Below are 20,291 nucleotides of genomic sequence, written 5' to 3' on the forward strand. Positions count from 1 at the left end.
GTAGAAGATCTGCAGCTTGTCTTCACTTTGTGCTGTTACGATCATTTGGACAGTTGGCGCAAACGAAGGGAACAACACAGAGACAGGAAGCAGGAATTTACTTGCCAATATAACTAATACAGTTTATTGTTGTTATCTTTCCTTTTTCATTTTTAGGGAATTTGTTGCTTAAAGGGGTGGCTCACCATTAAAGGGCATGTAAAGGAAATATCTCCAATATACTTTAATTAAAAAATGTGTACTGACATAGGTAGGTATAGGTAGTCCCTTAGGTAGTCCCTTCCCCAGGAGCTAGAAGCCAAATAAATAGTATGGCTCACCTTCCTCAGGTAGCTGCTCCCTGTCAGTTATGATTTCTAGCCAACTTGGGCAAGTCCATTGATCTCCCAAAATGTTTATTCCCCATAATGGGCAAAGTAGTGTTTTTGGTCAGTTTTAAGAATCACGTGAACTAGAAATTTCTTAAAGGGGTGGTTCATTTCAGGTTAACGTTTTGTATGTTACATAGTTAAATCGGGTTGAAAAAAGACAAAGTCCATCAAGTTCAACCCCTCCAAATGAAAACCCTGCATCCATACACACACCCGTCCATACTTTCACATAAATTATATAGTATCACAATATCCTTTGATATTCTGTCTGTCCAAAAAATCATCCAAGCCATTCTTAAAGGCATTAACTGAATCAGCCATCACAACATCATTCGGCAGTGCATTCCACAACCTAACTGTCCTGACTGTGAAGAACCCCCTACGTTGCTTCAAATGAAAGTTATTTTCTTCTAGTCTAAAGGGGTGGCCTTTTCTATTCATATTCCTGTCTCTTACCTAAATCAGTGCATGGTTGCTAGGGTAATTTGGACCCTAGCAACCAGATTGCTGAAATTGCAAACTGGAGAGTTGCTGAATAAAAAGTTAATAACTGGAAAACCACAAATAATAGCAAATGAAAACCAATATCAAATTGTCTCAGATCACTCTGCTAAAAGTTAACTGAAAGGTGAACAACCCCTTTAAGTTCTGTAACAGCCTAAACAGCTCTTGTGCATAATATAAATGATCGAAAGTAGAACTTGTACTTTAGACACGATTTCCCATTAATATGTGACTTCAAGAAGAGAGATTTATGTTTTGCAGTCTCAGATCCTAGTGGAGCCAGAATGACTAAATCATTTGGGACATTTATATGCAATGTTAATAATTTTTTTTGTAAAATGACAAAGCTTTCTAATGTGAAATGGAGGATAATTACATTTTCCAGTAACATGTTATAAATACAAAATTTCCGGGAGAGATACTTTTATCTTAACAACATTGTCGCCAGGAAGATTTCATTTAATGATAAACTTAGGCTTGCAAAACAAATTTGTTTCTAACATTAGGCAGTAAAGCAGAATCTTATTTTAACCTCCTTACCATATTTTTTCTTTTCTTAAAAGACCCCGTCTGAAATTCTAATGTTTGAAGCAGTTTTGTTTGGTCAGTGCTGGGCCTAGGTTTTTTTGTGTGCCCTAGGTGAACCCTACACAGGATGCCCCACAGTGTAATAACTATATACAAAGAATATTTTTAGATTAGAATTTCTTATTTTTCTAGTCCTTCCATGTCTTCTTATCATTCTTGTTTTCTTTTTTGTGTTTTAATTTTTTTTTACTTCTCCTTCTTTTCATTTCATCTTGTAAGTGTTCTTGTTTTTCTGCCTTCTTGCTGTTCTCCATCCCTCTGTCAACTTGCTCCTCGATTCCCAGTGTATTGTTTTATTTCCTGTAGTGCCTCTCTTTCCTCCTGTCAAGTACCATGCCATTCTCATTTTCGTTATATACCATTCTCTCTATGTGCCATTCTCTCTTTCTTTTGCATACATCCCCTTTGTTTTGTCTCATTTTATATTCCTTTAATGCCTCCTCCTGCCACACAAACGTGACAGTGTGTACTTCTTTCCTTTTGACAATCTCCCCCAAAATTGCATTGTCCTTAAAGGGAATGTAATGGCAACAAAAATAAAATCCCCTTTTTACTTTCTTTAGTCAAAAAGAAATCTATCTCCAATATCATTTAATTTTAAAAAAATTGTACCATTTTTATAATAAACCTGACTGTATGCAGTGAAATTCTCCCTTTGTTTTACTTGCTCTGATGGTCCCTAGCTGCTCTGCAGGGAAACAAACTTATTTCCCAGAACTCAAGCAGCTTTGTTTGTTTCCCTCTCAAGCAGCCGGCAACCATGCAGAGATTTGTATCCTCAGACCCACTGCAGTCTGCAAATTCTGATTATAAATCAGTCTTGCTGTATCAGCTTCTATGGCAGATATTATTTGACTGTTGTTTTTAATTGACAATCCCTAAGCTTAACCTCCCAACGAAAGCCCAGACCACACCGAGCATGTGCAGGGTCTTGGTCTTGCAAAGATGTTTAACAAAGTTACAAGATGATAATCCCCTGCGGCCAACTTTGAAAGCATAAATCAATTGTTTAATTGGGGGTCTGGTGCAGTAAGTTTATGTTTAGTATACAAAATACAGCATTTCTAGCATAATTCTATTTTAGGCTTTATTTCACAGCTACAGACACCCATTGCTATGGACAGAACTTTCAAATCTTCTGAGTGAGCATTCTCATTCCTCATTGGATGCGTGTGTGATAACAGAAGTGGCAATAATTAAATCCAGGGCAACAGGGAGGGGATCATTGTCGTAATTTGGCTAGTGTTAAAGAAACAGTATACCCCCCCCCCCCCTTCAACATTGGTTCAGTGATTAAGTCCAGTATTGGACATACTTTTTGTCTATGGTTTTAATAAGCAAAAATCTATAGTTTTCTAAACTGGGTAGCATTTTAAAATTAATCTACTTCCCCCAGCTACAACTTGTTTTTTTCTTAAATAAAAAAACAGCTCATTATTCAGAGGCCTCTCAGTCGACTGCTGGTTTGTTTGTATTTGTTCTTGGGTTCAGGTTGCAAGTTTTCAAGATTATTGATTTGATACTTGTTGTCTATGTATACGATTACACTAATAAATATCGTAGATAAGATAAAGTTATTGTTGCCTTGCAGCACTATAGTTTACCCACTAGGAAGCAGTGCCTGACAATTCTCCATCACACAATACTTCTGAGTTATTTTATTTCTCCATACACTCGATCTTCTATCTCTGTGCTGGTGCCTTCAACCAAGTCTGTGCCTTGTGGGATAGGGGCACATGAGAAAATATACATTGGGTCAGTCCTGACCCCCTGACCTCAACCCCTTACGAGGAGGGTCAGTAACTTAAAATTGTATGCATTCTTCGCAACTGATCTTCCCAAAACTTGGTGAATAGTGGTGGTGATATGAATTCATATGGTGCAATATTATAAGAGCAACTTTTACACCAAATAATTTAAAGGGAAACTTAAATTTTCTCTTTTGTATTAAATATATTAGCAACAGTACATTGTAATTAATATTAAGATATACAGGTATAAATTATTACCTATTGTGTTGTTATGCTCGGTTTCTATGAAAATATCAGTTCCGCTGTTTGCAGATCAGGCCTTGATTGTAGGGTCCCAACAATTGATATTGCCTCTCATAGCCCTCCTGAAAAGGCATAGAGTATTTTTGCATGGGGCATGGGGAAAGTTTAGTGGCTATTTATATATCTTAATCTGTCAATGTGCTGGATGTATTAAGAAATAGTTTTTTCTTAATATGCACTATTTGCCAAAAGTACCCAGAACTTTTCCCTTGGTTTTTGTTTGCTCCTTTAACACCCTCTATTCTTCTGAGAAGGCTTCCTACTAGAGTTCAGAACTTTTTTGTGAGATTTCTAAAACGACATTAGTGTTGGGCTATCAGTCCTGGTGCTGAGTTCATCCTATAGGTGTTTAATTGGACTGAGATCAGGAATCTGTGTAGGGCAGTTAATTGATTATTATTAATTATCAACAAGTATTTTTAGAGCACCAACATATTTCGCATTGCTGTTAGACTCTCATCTTGGTCCAAAATGGAAAATACAAATCCAGGATAGTGTAATACCGTTTATTTAAAAAAGATTTTTAAAAACAAATTTAAGACTCACATTTGTTCAAATGTGGTAAAAATATGACAGTAACTTATTACTTATAATATTGTTTCTGCATTTGGTCTGTGATAGCAGCTCTCTGATGGTCATAAAACCTTTCACCATATCTTCCCTCTTTTAGCGTGTATGTTATGAGCCTTCTCAGCTGGGGTTACCCTTGTGATTTGTAAGTTATGAGATCTTGAAAAGGAAATTCCTCTTCCTTGGATGGACCCACATTCTGGACTGGTGATACTTCTGTGGTTTTTAAGTTATGAGGGCCCAAGCAAAGTAGGCAAGTTGTGCTTTACCCCTCAGTCAGTTGCATGCAACATCACTTTCTTAAAGGTGCTTGAGTCAAAATTGGCTTGTCGCACTTCCGTATAGTTGCTCTCTGCGCTGCTCAGTCCTTCCTGCCTTCTGTTCCCAATCTGGCACTGAGGAACCTCGGAGTTACCATCACCTCCTGACCATGCAACAGCTTCAGGGTTTAAACTGCATCCAGTGGCAATCATGGTAGTACAGTTATGCCTTAAAAACAGGGTGTACACTTTGCTCACAAACTGGAAATAGTTACAGATAGACTGTGTTGGGTGCACCGCAATTGCAACAGATTCTGTGCTCTTTTGTGCCCACAACAATATCGGAATTCTGGGGGGGTATGCATTATGGAAAAAAACATGGCAATTGCACTAAAATTTGCATTTTGCTCACTGCAATTGCATATGTAAAAGAGCCACCTTCTGGGCTGGTGATGCCCTTGTAGCTCACATATTATGTGCTTTTAAAAAGTACATTCCTCTTTAATGAATTAACCCACCTTCTGTGCTGGGGATAACCTTGTGGCGTGTACACTATGTGCTTTTGAAAAGTACATTTCTCTTCCTTGGATGACCCCACAATCTGGACTGGTGATACTCTTGTTCTTTGTAGGTGTCCAGACCATATGTGAGTGAAAATCAAAGTGCTGAACATATGCTCAAGGGCAGTTATGTATAACATGTATATGGACCTTGTTTTTTAAAATGGCAATTTTCTATTTATGATTACCCAATGGCACATACTACTAAAAGAGTATATTATTATGAAAATGGTTCATGTTACTTGAAGTAGGGTTTTACATATGATCTGTTTTAAGCAGTTTATTTTTATACAAAATTATTTGGGGGGTACAGTTTTCCTTTTGGAATAAATCTGTCGATGCTTTAGTCTTAGGCAAAAAACATTAGTAGTTTTCTGAGAGAACCCCTACATTCTTTGATACTTACTTGGTGATTCTGCAGCCTTTCTGGTATTTATCCTGGTTAATTGTGGTACTTTGTACTTATACTTACAGTTAGGTCCATAAATATTTGGACAGACAACTTTTTTTTATAATTTTTGAAACAACTCAGATGCAGTCGAACTGCAGACTTTCAGCTTTAATTCAGTGGGTTGGACAAAAAGATATATATTGTAGCAATTTCTCAGAGGGTTTTTCTGTTTTTGCAGCTTAAGGATGTCTTGTTTCACCTGCATGGAGAGCTCCTTTGACCGCATGTTGTGTGTTCATAGCAAAATCTCCCACATACAAGCACTCCCCTCCCTCAAATCAACTCCAGGGCTTTTATCTGCTTCATTCAAAGGAATTGCCCACACCAGCCCATGAAATAGACTTTGAGTCAATTGTCCAATTACTTTTGAACCCCTGGTCCAATTACTTTTGAGCCCCTGAAATTAAGTGATTGTTTTAATATAAGGCTTTAGTTCCTCACATTTTTATGCAATCTTTTTGTTCAACCCACTGAATTAAAGCTGAAAGTCTGCAGTTCAACTGCATCCAAGTTGTTTCATATAAAATTCATTGTGGTAATGTACAGAACCAAAATTAGAAAAAAAGTTGTATTCATGGAATTAACTGTATTAGCAGCTCTGAACAAAGCAGCTTTAAAGGACGCTTGTTAGCACATTCCAAGTATACCTTGTAGAAGTGATTAAGAAAATGCCACAGATTCTGATCATACATTCTATTTAATCTGTATTTTCAGAGAAAAGCCAATCCTTGCCTATCTGCTCCTTTGTGTAGCTTCACCAACAGGCACAATATTGGCCTGTATGTATCTAAATGGAGTGAATTTTAGCATTTTCAAATCAACTGCATTGTGCGCCCTTAGCCTAGGAAACTGGCAGACTTTCATAACATTCTGATCATATGCCACATATAAACTACTGGTTAAAGTAACCCCTGCAATGTAAAAGCAGTGCTCATACAGTCAGCATGTCTTCTATGAAACCTTTATCTGTGTCAAAGAATCGAATAACCTTACAATCCTCAAATTGCTCCCTTAATCCGTTACCATGAAGTACAACCATATATAATAGAGGCGTATTACTTAGTTTATTATTTTTCTTTAAAGGGGTCTTTTTAATGCTGTATCTTAGGAGAATGTGGGAATGAAAACTATTTAGATGTAGCCCTGCTTGACTTAATTGAAATAGCTAAACCCAAAACAGTAATTTTAGAAATGCTGATGGCAGTCCCAGAGAGGACGCACCTCTAGAGGGCACCAAAGCAAACATTTGCCAGGACTACTTTTCTTTCCTTGTTTAGTATAGTGTTTCCTTTTTTACCTATAATACCTAGACTATAATCATTCACTTATGTATATTTATTAAAGGTTTACATTATTTACACTGTAAAGTATAAGGTATATGGCTGCTGTGTTATTTCCAAGGTACAGCAACCTTGCAAATATTACAAAAGCTCTAAGGTTTGCTGTATGGTTCCCCAGCAACAAGCTAAACTGTATGAGGTATATTATTTGAAAACTTGTGTTGTTTATATTCATATTAAATCCATTTTGTTTGGTTTTTTTGTCTTTTTTTCTTTAGGTAAGTACATATATTTTCCTGTCGTTACAAGCTCTGGTAAGTCTTGTCTTTTTGTATCTGGAGCTGTTTTTTATGAAAACTATGTAGACAGTGATATCTGAGTCAATTTGCAACAGGTCTTCCTTTTTTATTTGTTGTGGTTATAAGATTATTTAGCTTTTTGTTCAGCATACTCCAGTTTAAGATTTTAGCGGGCATCACGTTGCTAAGGTCAATTTTAATATTAGCAAGCAGGCAATGCTTTTTCTGAGAGAGTGGAAGTAATAAAGGGCCTGAATTGCTAAGCAATAAAAAGTACACAATAAGTGCAACAAAGTAACGATAATAATGTTTTGACTGTTGGGGCCACTCAGGATAGGAAATTATATATCAGAAAAGTTAACTTAAAGGGGATTAAAAGGTTAAAAATGTAAATTCCATGCATATTTTCATAAAAAATTGTGTACTTTTTAAAAAAGCAAAACAAAACCTGATTGTATGCAGTTAAATTCCCCCTTCACTATACTTAATCTAACTGCTGAGTACACAATCTGTTTCCTCGTGAGACAACTTCAGGCGACTTCGGAAAACAAAGCGATCCGAGTGCCATCCCCCCGGCGATTTAGATTCTAGCAGACGGGAAGGCAGTTCGGGGAGATTAGTTGTCCGAAAAAAGAGGCGATTTGTCGCTGTGTGACTAATCTCCTCGAATCTCCACTTGTGTCTCTGCCCTAAGGACCAGGGCAGATTCTTCTTCAGACGACTAATCTCCCCAAACTGCATTCCCACCGGCTAGAATGTAAATTGCCGGCGGGATGGCAGTCGGTTCGCTTTGGCTTTCCGAAGTCACCCAAAGTTTCCTTGTGAAGCAACTTCAGGAGACTTCGGAAAACGAAGCTCTCCGATTTAGATTCTAGCCGGCGGGAAGGCAGTTCGGGGAGATTGGTCGCCCGAAGAAGAAGAAATTTTATCGATGGGTGACTAATCTCCCGAAATAACAGCGTGTGCCCTTACCCTTAAGTGCTGTGAGGATTATTCTCACTTTTGATGTTGTGCCTGAGGGATATGGCTTTATCTGGATCTTTGTAGGGAAATGGCAAGTTCATCCTATTGTTCTGTTATCTCTGCTTTCTGTCCTACCCCCTTGTTACTGGAAATACCTTTTGCCTAAAAAGTGGAATTTCTTGGCTTGGTATAAATAACTGTGTTTAACGTCATATCCACAGCTTAAACGATTTAACACCATTTGCAGAACAGGATTTATGTCAGTGGTTGATGTATATTTACATGGAATATCATGCCTTCTACATCTGGAACACATTTAATAGTGCAATATGCAAGGCAGCGAAGACCATTTACAATAAACTGAAAGCTGCTCAATAATATGGTGGGAAACTTGGTGGGACTTTCAGAAAGTCATAAAGTAGCAATGGAAATGCAGGTGCTAGACTACCTTATTAAAGAGGTGGGGGCAGAGATACAGAAAAGAGGAGGTAAGGCACATGGCATACAGTTGGTTCTGATCAACCTGTAGCAATCCAAACACCTGACACTCCAGCTACTTATCATTCAACAAGTAATGTTCCCCCAGTGGTGGGCCTTTGGGCTGATGGTTGGATCTTCTGGGATCCTGCACAGACCCTGGCAAGTTAGGTACCATTTTCTTAAAGCAAATCAGTAGAATTGCTTGATTAAAAAGAACCCTAATGGATATTGCAATGATAGTATTTGGAAACTTGTTGGATAATGGGTTTTCAAATAAAAGATCCAATATCTAAAGCATAGAGAACCAATGTGTATCTGTAAAGTACAAAAGGTAAGTTACTGCTAAAGATTTAGCTTAGCAACAAAGACAGATATATCAGACCCAGAGGGCATTTACAAAATTAATACATTTTAATTAAGAATATTAACCCATAGTGGCCAATCGTAACATTGCTATTATTAGTTATTATGTAGTTGATTTTAGTTCTCTTTGCATTAATTAATTGCTGTTGATTACTTTTTAATATTGCATTCCCCGCGCCATCTATAACTTGGCTAATTTAGATTAAACGCCCGCCTATAGTTACCTCACTGCCACTGCTTACTTTACTTCTGCTTCAGGAGGCCTATGCATGCTAACCTCAGTCCGGGCACAATTGCTTGTTAGATGAACACTAAAGGGTGCACTTTTGCACCCAGTAGTGCTTTAACGATAAGGGAAAAGTTAATGACCCCCAATGTTTTCTCCCACAGTGATAGTTCACGCATCATTTTTCATGGATTTTAAACTTCATTTTAATACATTCTGGATTCCTATATATCATAGATAGAATAAACAAACATTGTTTATTTTTGACCTGTTGGTGACTGTCCTGTGATTTCACTCCTGACGCTGAACATGTAGTCATTTGATCCACAGTTTAGATACGCTCAGTGGATTTCTGTGAGCTTTTAATTCCTTCCAAAGTTTAGAGGTTGAAGGGAATTTGTGTGGATCAGCCTGCAGCTAACTGCAACTCTTCAAGAATTTCTCTTGTGAAAGGTGAAGTCAAAAGCTTGATATATGTACGTCAGCTCTGGTTGTAATTATGAGACTTTTACCTACAGAGCCCTTTCTATGAAAGAGTGCTGAACATACCTGAGCTTTTCTTAACTCTTTATTTAAAAAAAATTTTTTTCAAACATACAAACACATTTGTGGTTCAAGAAAAGGGTATGAACAGACCTGAGCTTTAACTAGCCAGAAATGTACACACATGTATTAGGACATTGTCTACTGAATTTCCAGATACTTAAGCTCCCCATAGACGCAACGATTCTTCTTGCCGAACGACCGATTTTAGGGAAGTCCTACCAATCCTTCGAAATTATCATTCGGTTAGTGGGATTCGAACGATCGTACATCTTATGATTTTCCGGCCGACATCTGTCAGGAAATTGATCGGCCAGGTCAAAAAATCTTTGTCGGTCCCAGTGCAATCTATCTATGTTTGCAGGGCCAAGCAGGCAGCTCCCCTTTGTTTTCCTGGCAAATTGGTCTTTTTAGTTGATTGGTCAATCCGTACGATCGTTCACGATCAGGATCGGATCTTTTAAAAATCTCAACATCTATGGCCAGCTTTACTCAAGTGCTCCATTTGTTAATAAACTTTTCAAATGCATTACTCTGAACTCCTGTTTTTTTGGAATTTATATTAAAACACCAGTCATCAGTAATTAAAATAATTAATTTGATTTGTCATAACATTACCAGTACAGGTAAGATTGTTTCTTTGTTATGGCTATGGGCAAACATGGCATTTTGATTGATGTTACTAGTCAAAATGTTACTTCCTGTTCGAATCCTCCATCTGGTCGGGTACCCGCAAAATACACACCACGTGGTCGGGTTTTGGCCAAAAAGTCCCAGGTTGGACATTCAACACTGGAGTGACGTCACTTCTGGGCAAATGTGATGTCACTTCTGATTTTGCATGTCCCTCGGGTTGGAAGGTTGGTTTGCCTACTGTGGGTCATATAATGGGAACATGCGGGTCAAATTGTGGGTTTGGGTTGCGGGTCTGGGTCGAGTACAGGTTTCAAAAAATGGACCCGTGCAGGACTCTACTTCCTGTACCACCTGAGGCATTGTTCTTACTTTTTTCTTGACTTATTGCAGCAGTGGCACTGGAAAGGGACCATCGATTGTAAGCTCCGCTGGGGCAGGGACTTATGTGACCTATGAACAATCTCTGTAAGTGCTGCATAAATTTGCTGTATAAATAAAGGATAACAAAGAAGCAAATAAATGTCTGAGCTGGATGTTGTCCCATTCCCTTAAAGGAATTGTTCAGGGTAAAAATAAAAACTAAATTAATAGATAGGCTGTGCAAAATACATTTTTTCAATATGGTTAGTTAGCCAAAAATGTAATGGCTGGAGTGACTGGATGTCTAACATAATAACATAATAGCCAGAACACTACTTCCTGCTTTGCAGATCTCTTGGTTTCCACTGATTGGTAACCAGGCAGTAACCAATCAGTGACTTGAGGGGGGGAGGGAAACAGGTCTTAACTGTTGCTTTTGTGTTGAGGATTAATTGCAAACTCCCTGAACAGTTATTTCCCCCCCTTCAAGTTGCTGACTAACTCAGAGATAGAAAGCTGAAAAGCAGGAAGTTGATTACTTGCTATTATATTAGACATCCAGTCTCTCCAGCCTTTTTATTACATTTTTGGCTAACTTTTTTATTTTGCACAGCCTATCTATTTACCTAGATTTTATTTTCACACTAAACTGTTCCTTTAAATTTAAACTGCCGCAGGTCAACTGACACATAGTGACTGTGCTTACCCTATACCCTATTAAGCACTACCAGTAGTTGCTGGGAGACCCAGAGAGTTTCAGACTAAGTGAATAAAAGATATTAGGTTCAGCAGCGCTGTATTTATAAAAGGGTCCGGACTTGATGCAATTTGTGATTGTCCCTTACAGCCTAACTGGTGTGTTATTGAGAATGCAAATCTAGATAGTATCCGTGAGATTCAAATGTGTTGGGATAGCAGTATGGCCAACTTTAGGATTATTATTATTAACATGTATTTATAAATCACCAACATTTTCAACGGAACCGTGAAATTAATAAATTTATAGAATGAGCATACAGATCACATACAAAAAAAAAAGATAACCAATGCAAGAAATAGAGAGGACTCTGACCAATAGAGCTTATAATCTTGCAAAAATTTCTAGGTAGTATCCAAATCCTAAACTGATTCCTTGGTTAAAGCTGATCAGGGTTATATTTCTAACTCATAATATTTCCATAGTTTTAGCAACACTTTCATCTGACAAATTAAAAACTAGCACATTCCTTTCTATAGCAAAACGTTTCTTATAGAGCTGTTTTATTTTGAGGAGTATTGATGGAATTAGTTCCTCATTGTACAACACAATGTCAAAATTTAATAGTATAAAATAAATACTTGTCCTAGCAGTTTCTTAAGGGGTATATTTATCATGCTGTCTAAAAAAAAAACAACAGGATAATCATTGGCAGGCTTTGCTGTGTAAAAGATGGCGCAAATTTTTTAGGTGTTTTTTCTTATGTGCGTTATGCCGGTGTAAAATGACACACACCTTGAAAGACACGCCATTTTTTTCAAAGCTTTTTACAATGTTTTTTTCAGCATATTTTGCATTCCTCCCAACTGTCCTGTTTTTCGCAGGACAGTCCCGATTTTGACAGCTCAGCCCACAGTCCCGGGTTTGTGACTGAAATGGCCCAACTTTCTCTTTGATCTCCAGCCAGAAAAATGATACAAGGTTTGTAACTTAATTGGCTTTTGGCAGAAAGCCCAGAATAGATACTTTTGTAACAATTTAAGATAAGCAAAGAAGCAATTGTAACTATTTATGATAAGCAGGTCTCTTGAAGAAACCGCTTAAAGGGCAATTCACCTTCATTAGCAAAACTGTAATAACACATAAAAACCACAAAAATGTGTTGAAACTTTCATAACATGCCAAATTTTATAAATTGAACATGATAATGAGGGGGTGTGGCCACACAAATGGGCATGGTAAAAATTGCCGCCATCTGTGCAAAATGTTGGGAAGTATGAATTTTGTTTTAAACAACATAATAAATATGCCCCTAAAACTCTACCCAACGTAATGGTTGTTATTAGAAGGCCATAAGGAGTTGTTACAGCCCCAGGCTAACTGCAAGGTCTGCCCACTTTAGGAGATGATTATTGATGATAAATCTCTATTAGGTAACCTTTAAGATCACATTTATATATGTAAGACATTGTGACATATTTCCATATATCCCCAAATTGTTTTCACACTGTTATTATTGCTGTTAGGTAGGTATTATATTGCAGGAGTTGTGGATGCTGATGAGCGAAACTTCCCTGTTTTACTTGCTGAAAAATATACGAGACCGTGGAAAAATTCACAATACGGTGAAAGTTTGCCAATTGCATTAGAGTTAAGAGCCGATTTTCTCCACATTTTTTTTTCTCGCGCGTTGAATGTGTTGGACTCAGCAGTAACCGTTTTAGGTTTTTTATCAGGGTCAAAAAATCTCTTGTAGCAGATAGTGATGAGCAAAACTGGCGCATTTTGGTTCCCTGGAAAATTCACAAAACCGCTTAAATATTCGCTAGACAGTGAAAATTTTGCAGAAATACATTGGAGTCAATGGGAAGGGGACATTTCATTGCTGTTTGTTAGCTCTGCAATAGCATATACATTGCAGGAGAAGCTCCTTTATGCATTATGCTACAATTGTTTTTCATAGAAAAAAGGCTCCTATATTGGTAATTTCTTCCAAACATGGTGATGAGACAGCTCCTTAAACAGGGGTAGGCTGGCTAGGGCTCCAGTCACATTGGTTAATGAAGAAGGCATGGGGCTGATAGTAACAACTGTTTTTTTTCTGTATTTTTTTTTCGTGCAACAGACCATGTTTTTTTCCCCAACAAAACAAAATGCTTTTGTACAGCAGACAATATGATCAGCAGCACTTGGGCTGCTCAAATCAATCATATTTGCATGGGGGAGGAATGCTAAGCTATTTTCCAGCTGTTCCCCTTTAAATATGAGCCTGGTGTGTTTTATAGGGAATATTGTCCTTACTGCTGGCTTTAGTTTCTATAACTAGCACTTCTTTTTGTTTTTATCAGCGCTGTGCAATATGTTGGTGCTCTAAAAATACATGTTAATAATAATCTTTGATAATGTAATGGGGGAGGGTATGAGCGCTTACACCCTTCCCTCCAAAGTCAGAAGACTGATTGCAACTGACACTTTTCATGTTTCAACATGGTTTGGCTTCTGCATGAACCGCTTCTGTCCTAAAGGTCAGTGAATGTACCCCACACATTTAACCCTTTGCTAGCCCCTGGGCACAAGGACTGACTTTTTCAAGCTAGAAAGGACCCACAGGATCAAAACAAACACTGTTCAGAAATAGGAATAGATCTATAACAATAATATGTTTTGGTACTCAGTGTTTCATATTATTAATAGCCTCATTAGCCTAAGTAAATAAAGTTAAATGATCACCACACAGTTTTCCACATGCCTAAATTGTGTTGTGTGTTTTTCTTTTACTTATCTAATCTATTTTCATAAAATCTTATTTAAAGGACTCCTTCATCCAAAAAACTGTTTTGCACAGTAAAACAGAATTTATTTCTAAGCAACTTTAATCTTAATTAAAAATAGTATTCCTCTAAACTCCTCTGACATCTGAAATAAAGTTGTAAGCCTGCTGATTAAAATACCTGGATTTCTGATTAGAACTAGCATTTTACCCTATTGTTTTAAACAGGTAGTTCATCTTATTAACATTTATATGACATAGACAGGGATATCGATAGACAATGCGACAGTTGGGCTTCCATTTTTTTTTATTGTGGTATTTGAATTATTTAGCTTTTTATTTGGCAGCTTTCCAGTTTGTAATTTCAGCAGTAGTCTGGTTGCTATTGTCTGTTTACCTGAGAAACCAGTCAGCAGCTTAAACTACATTATGGGGCAGATTTATCAAAGATCGAGGTGAATTTTCAAATGAAAATTCGAATTTTGAGCTATTTTTTGTGTACTTCGACTAGGGAATAGTCCAAATTAGATTTGAATTTTAAAAAAAAATGAAAAAATATATACTGTCTCTTTAAAAATTCGACTTCGACCATTTGCCATCTAAAACCTGCCAAATTGCTGTTTTAGCCTATGGGGGACCTCCTAGAACCTATTTGGAGTCAACTGGTGTTTTTTGTTGGGAATTCAATTGAATGCGCTATTACTTTGATTCAAACCGTTCTAATTCGGCCGAATACGGACCTATTCAATCAAAAATGGACATATTCGACCATTAAAAAAACTTTGACTTAATTTTGGATAGTCTTTTTGAATTCAAATTTTGAAGTTTTTTCAATTCGAAATTCGACCCTTGATAAATATGCCCCTATGAGTGAGAGAGGCCCTGAATATAAAGGTAAGTATGAAAAAGTACTAATATAATAATTGTAGTAATAATAAGTAATTAAAAGTATCAATAATAACATTTTAGCCTCTGAACCCTTGTATATTTACTCTTTCCTCAATGCTGAAAACATATCCTCTTTATCATCATAACCTACCTCATTGTTTTAAAAACTAGCTGAATACATTATCCCATGGAATAGGGTTATTGCAGAGAAGCCTTATTCGAGTCACCCCCAAACACTCAGCTGTAAGGCAATAAAAATATATATTGTTAGAATCAGCCCCCCAACAACCCCCCCCCCCCCCACATGTGCATACCTGTTCTTTTGCCGCAATCCGGACTGAGAAGAGAGGTCGGGGCAGGAAGGCTGAACTGGGGTAGGGAAAGGGTCTGATGAGAGAGGGGGCCCGCCAGGTTTTTTCCCTGTGTCCTGCCACCCCAGTCTGACCCTGCCTGATAATAACTTTATTGTTTCCTGTTGATTTTGATTATACAAGTTGAATACTTTATTCCTTCGTTGTACTTCCTTTGCAGTTCTATTGCCTCACAGATATGGAACCGCTGCTCCTTTTTCCTTCTTTCCTGTCTTTTTTCCTGCAATTTGTCATATACCAGTGATATTTTGATAACTGCTTTGTATAAGTTAAAATGTAAATAGAAATCATTGAAAAGAAAATTGTAGCCTTTTAGAGCAACTGTTTTATGCTGCAAGGATCAGTTACTCCCATTTGAAGCTTGAAAGAGTCAGAAGAAAAAGTTTAAAAAATAAAACATGAAGACCAATTGAAAAGTTGATTGGAATAGGAGATTTATAATACCCTAATAGTTAAAATAAACCTATGCTAAATCAATAACCTACCGCTTCAAGAGTCAGACCCAGAGAACAGAAAAGGCTGAACAAAGAGTGCTTTCAATATCAGTTTACATTTACCAATACCTTAAACCACAGATAATCTTTAATAATTGCATAATAAAAAAGTTTAGTACAATGATATTTTTCTGCTTTTGTTTAGTTATTATCTAAACCTCTCTGATAATCTTATTAAAAGGGAAATATACATGCAAGCTGACCTTGGAGAGCAAGAGAGATTTTATCTTCATCCTTCAATTAAGGCCCCATTCTATTCATAATCCACTCTATTTCCAAAAAGCAGAGTCTGCCCAACTAAAACAATTCATTCTGTTATTCATTTTATAACTAGAAACTCATACTCATATGCGTGTGTGCCTGTGAGCATCTGCTGTAGGGATAGATGTGGATGATGAAACATTGTAAAAGTGTATGCACTGGCTTAGTGCTTTATTTGAATGATAATGATATCATTAAATTATGGCTAATAATATACTTTATTATAGTTTTTAAAAAATAAATCAAATTACAATAGCCCGTCCAAATTGTTGAATACCAGGCAGTTATGATGGTGAGTGCAATTAGACTAGAACACTGGGTAAAATTGTTGCCTTGTGGGTAAAAAACATTGGAAATGGGACCAATATTTTGCATGCAGCAGGTAGTGCTACCTTAGTAAATGGTATGGTACTGATAATGTCCTAGGGATCACATTTACTTTCTTCCTCTAAATCCCTGTATACAATCGCTCCATTCTTGCTTGTCATTAAAACAAATTGGTGGCATTGTGACCATAAAATCCAATCAAATTACTTCTCAAGCCATTTAGCAAATCCACAATTTGAGCTGTGTGCTTTACTTGTAATAGGATCTGATTACTGATGTAAAACTAACATATTAATACATGGTGTTCAAAGTATTCCCTTCTTTATGTTTTTTGAAAGTACATCTGTTGCTCAAGCTAGATGGATTGTTATAGTTATTAGGGATATAGAAAAGAACTAAAATCTCACTTTTACCTTGGGTCCCAAATAGTTTTTACTGGCAATTGTAAACTGCTTGTGAAACTGTAATATCAATATATATTCTGCTATGCAAGTGTGTGGTCTAATATAAAGGGAGTGCACAGGAAATGGTTAACCTGTATATTTAATACCACCCATGACCCTGCCTGGGTTTCGGCATGATGAGATCCCCTTAGTTACAAAGAAATGTCAACCTACAATAGAGAAAGGTAACTTATAATGGTTTAAAGCAGGGGTGTCTAAAAGGTAGATCGGGATCTATCAGTAGACGTTTAGCTGGTGATCAGTAGATCTCAAGACTCTGTTAACTTGACTAAATTACCCTCCTGCTTCATGCTTTTCATTCAGATATTTATTCTGTTAAGGTGACATGAGAAATAGTTGTTTGTTAAATATAGTATTATAAATTCTCTCCAAAGTAATATGGACAGAATGCTAACAGTGGTATTATGAATGTAGATCATAATGGTACAACATCACAAGATTAGACCCTGCATTACTAAAGTATATAGCCGGTCCTGGTTTAAAGGCACATAATCCTACAAGGCCTTATATTCAAGTTACTGTATATGAGATTTGCACACAGTTCAGGCTTAGAATTGTACATTATAATATTCTATGACACTTGCTTATTCTCACTAAAATTACATTATATACAGTTAATTCACAGATATACATGAGTCTAAAACATATGTTGAGGCTAAAACATACGTTTAGAGAAAAGTGAATTCCTAGAATAAATTTGGGACCAATGGAAAAATGTAAAGAGGTACTAGAATAAATGTTTATAGCTAATGAATATTTAAACTGGAAAGAGGTCCCCATCCTTTCAATTTTCTAGAAATGTATTAAATCAAGGATTTAGTTTGAAAGATAGGGACACTGACAAACCCTAGGGTAATGTAATACAAATCTAAAGTTTATCCACATGTAGTAACCCATAGCAACAAATCAGATGTAACCATTCGTTAGTTGCTATGGATTACTGGACAAAAAACAAACTATTTATTCTGCAATATTTATTTCATATGGGCTCTGAATTATGAGCATTATGCTTTGGCCTAGTTCCAACCAGCAACTAGAAATACTACTTTCTAACTTCTCAGTTGTGCTGCCATACTGATTTTCAACCAGCTTGTGGTTGCTAGGGTATTTAAGCCCTAGCAACACAACAGCAGTTGAACCTCCAAGCTTGAGAGCTGCAGAACAAAAAATAAATACTGTATGTGCTCAAAAACCACAAAAAAATAAAACTAATGACTTGTGAGAATACCTATATCCATGTCATTAAATGCCTTAACAATAAGTATAAGTACAGTTACTGGCATTTAAATTACTCTTATTACTGATACTTGATATGCATCATACTGTAGTATTGGAACAAGTGTCCTATGCAAAAAATAGGACTGAGATTAGAGACATAAAAGCAGCATTACTGATATGAGGCTGATGGTAGAACCTACTGTACTTGCATGCCAGTGGGGATGACCAATTAAGGGCTACTGTTGAAAATGGAGGAGATAAAAAAAGAAAATGGTTATCTGCACATTTACTGGAATTCAATGAAGTTCTTCCACACATCTTTAACTCTTTCTGCAGCATTGAGTTGGGCAGGTTTGCTTTCACTGTGCTGGACTTGCTTTCTTCTCTGTCAGTCTACTCTACTGTCTTACACTCACTTAAAGTGTTAACTGAAACATTGAAAAAAGTAAATTAAGAACACATTCCCCATATAAATATGGTATATTATGCTTTTGTTGCCAGTTACTGCTCTGCTCTGATGTATAGTATATATTTTTACAATTCTATTTATTTGACAGAAATTCTATGTCCTGCATTATTCGTACATGGAAAAATGTAGACTATGTCAGGCAGGAGCAATTTACGTTGGAGCTTGTTTATTTCTTTGAAGGGGTAAATTAGTTTCAGATTGTTTCACCTATAATTTAGGTGCCCTGAGAAAAAGGAAGACGAAAGAGAATTGTTTTTTTTTTTTTTATGGTGTCAGGTTGTAGCCTAGATTGTGGCAGGGCACAGGAAGAAGGAGGGGGTAGAGCAATGGGGAAGGAGTCATGTAGAATATTTGTATAAATTAGCTCTAACCCAGTGGGTGTGTAGAAGGAGGGTGGGGAAGAGATATGGACAGTCCCAGCCTAAACACAGAGAGCACATTGTACAACCTCTGATTTCAGACTCAGGCAAACAAACAAACAACATGAAATTCACAGCTAGCAGATGACCATAAAGTCACTGTGTCTGGACCAGAACATAGGTGTTTTTTTTGGGGGTTTTTTTTTTTGCATTTTTTAAAATAAAAAACCTGGTTTTGTACAGAAGCATCTGGAGGATTCAGAGAGTTGCCCAAGGAGATATATTTAATAAAGGGGCACCTAGTATGGATACATTTCCCTCTGGAAAGTGATTAACAAACAGAATGGTCTTGAAAAGGATTTTCTTCCAGAACCTTTGATGCTGAGCCTTGAAATACAGCATCAAAGTGCTCTCAGCATCCCAACATGTGTAGTGACTTTACTTGTAAGTGGACAGGAGAAAAGGACTTGGAGAATGGCAAGCTTTGAGCACATTTGCCTCGATGATATGGATTACTTGTAGCATTTCCCCGGGGTCTTCACTTCTTCACCTACATCAAGCATAGGACATCACAGTGACAATGATCTCTTTACCACGGTTTCCTAATCGGAGACATTCATGCATCTGGTAGGTGGCACTGTAAATCAATTGCAGATTCCTTCATAAATAATATAAAAGCTAAGTTTTAACAGTGAGTATGAATGAATATACAAATGCTTGTGTGTTGGAATTACAACCTCTGATGTGTTATCATCAGAAAATTTTGATTACTTTTATGGTTAAAAAATGTTCCAAATATTTAACACTTCCATCAAAAACACAGGAAAGTAATGAACTTTGTTTCACAATATTAACCTACACATATTATGAATTCATTCATTTTAACACACATCACTGAATGAATAAATGAAACGTTCATACTTCTCATATTGAAGATAATCTAATATATATGCTATAATTCCCCCAGGGGTTGATATATTAGTCAGTAATGCAACAGGTTTATATGTTAAATCTGCGATTAACAACAAATTTGTTACAAATTTGTTTACTGTATGTAAATAGCATGTTGCAGAGCCACAATACATTGAGGGAAATACATGATGTAAAAGTGTAAACTATAGAAGGAAAGCATGAATGAGCAAAACTCTGTTCCAAAGAGTTTACAACTGAACAATGTATAGAGTAACAATATATGTGACAGTGCAGCTTGTTGCAGGCAGTCATTCTCCATAGACTATCACTGCACAATAACCTTAGAAGTCACACAGTAATAACACGAGGTGCAGACTATGGAGCTTGCATCAGTATAGGAAATATTATGGTAGTTCCCACTATTATATCCATGTATATGTGCTGAGAAGGAATATCTTTCAAATGGTCAAACCTGTACCAGTAAGAGTTTTGTTTGATTTTTGGTACATTTACTCTGCTGGGACGATCCCAACCAAAAAAATTTTTTATGAAT

General features: G+C 36.8%; 1 protein-coding gene across 3 annotated transcripts in view; it reads left to right on the forward strand.

Annotated features, from left to right (window-relative positions):
• The window catches only part of pde4c.S (phosphodiesterase 4C S homeolog), a 306,375-nt gene that overhangs the window by 205,021 nt on the left and 81,063 nt on the right, over nt 1-20,291 (forward strand). Inside the window, exon 1 of one of the 3 annotated variants that reach the window (XM_018243653.2) lies at nt 18,767-19,453. The exons of the other annotated variants lie outside the window; for them this stretch is intronic. Coding sequence (XP_018099142.1) covers nt 19,407-19,453 — 47 coding nt within the window. The 5' untranslated portion in view covers nt 18,767-19,406. Of the gene's footprint in view, nt 1-18,766; nt 19,454-20,291 lie in introns of those variants that run through there. 3 annotated transcript variants of the gene reach the window in all.

This window comes from Xenopus laevis, chromosome 1S, assembly GCF_017654675.1.
Source record: "Xenopus laevis strain J_2021 chromosome 1S, Xenopus_laevis_v10.1, whole genome shotgun sequence".
NCBI lineage: Eukaryota > Metazoa > Chordata > Amphibia > Anura > Pipidae > Xenopus > Xenopus laevis.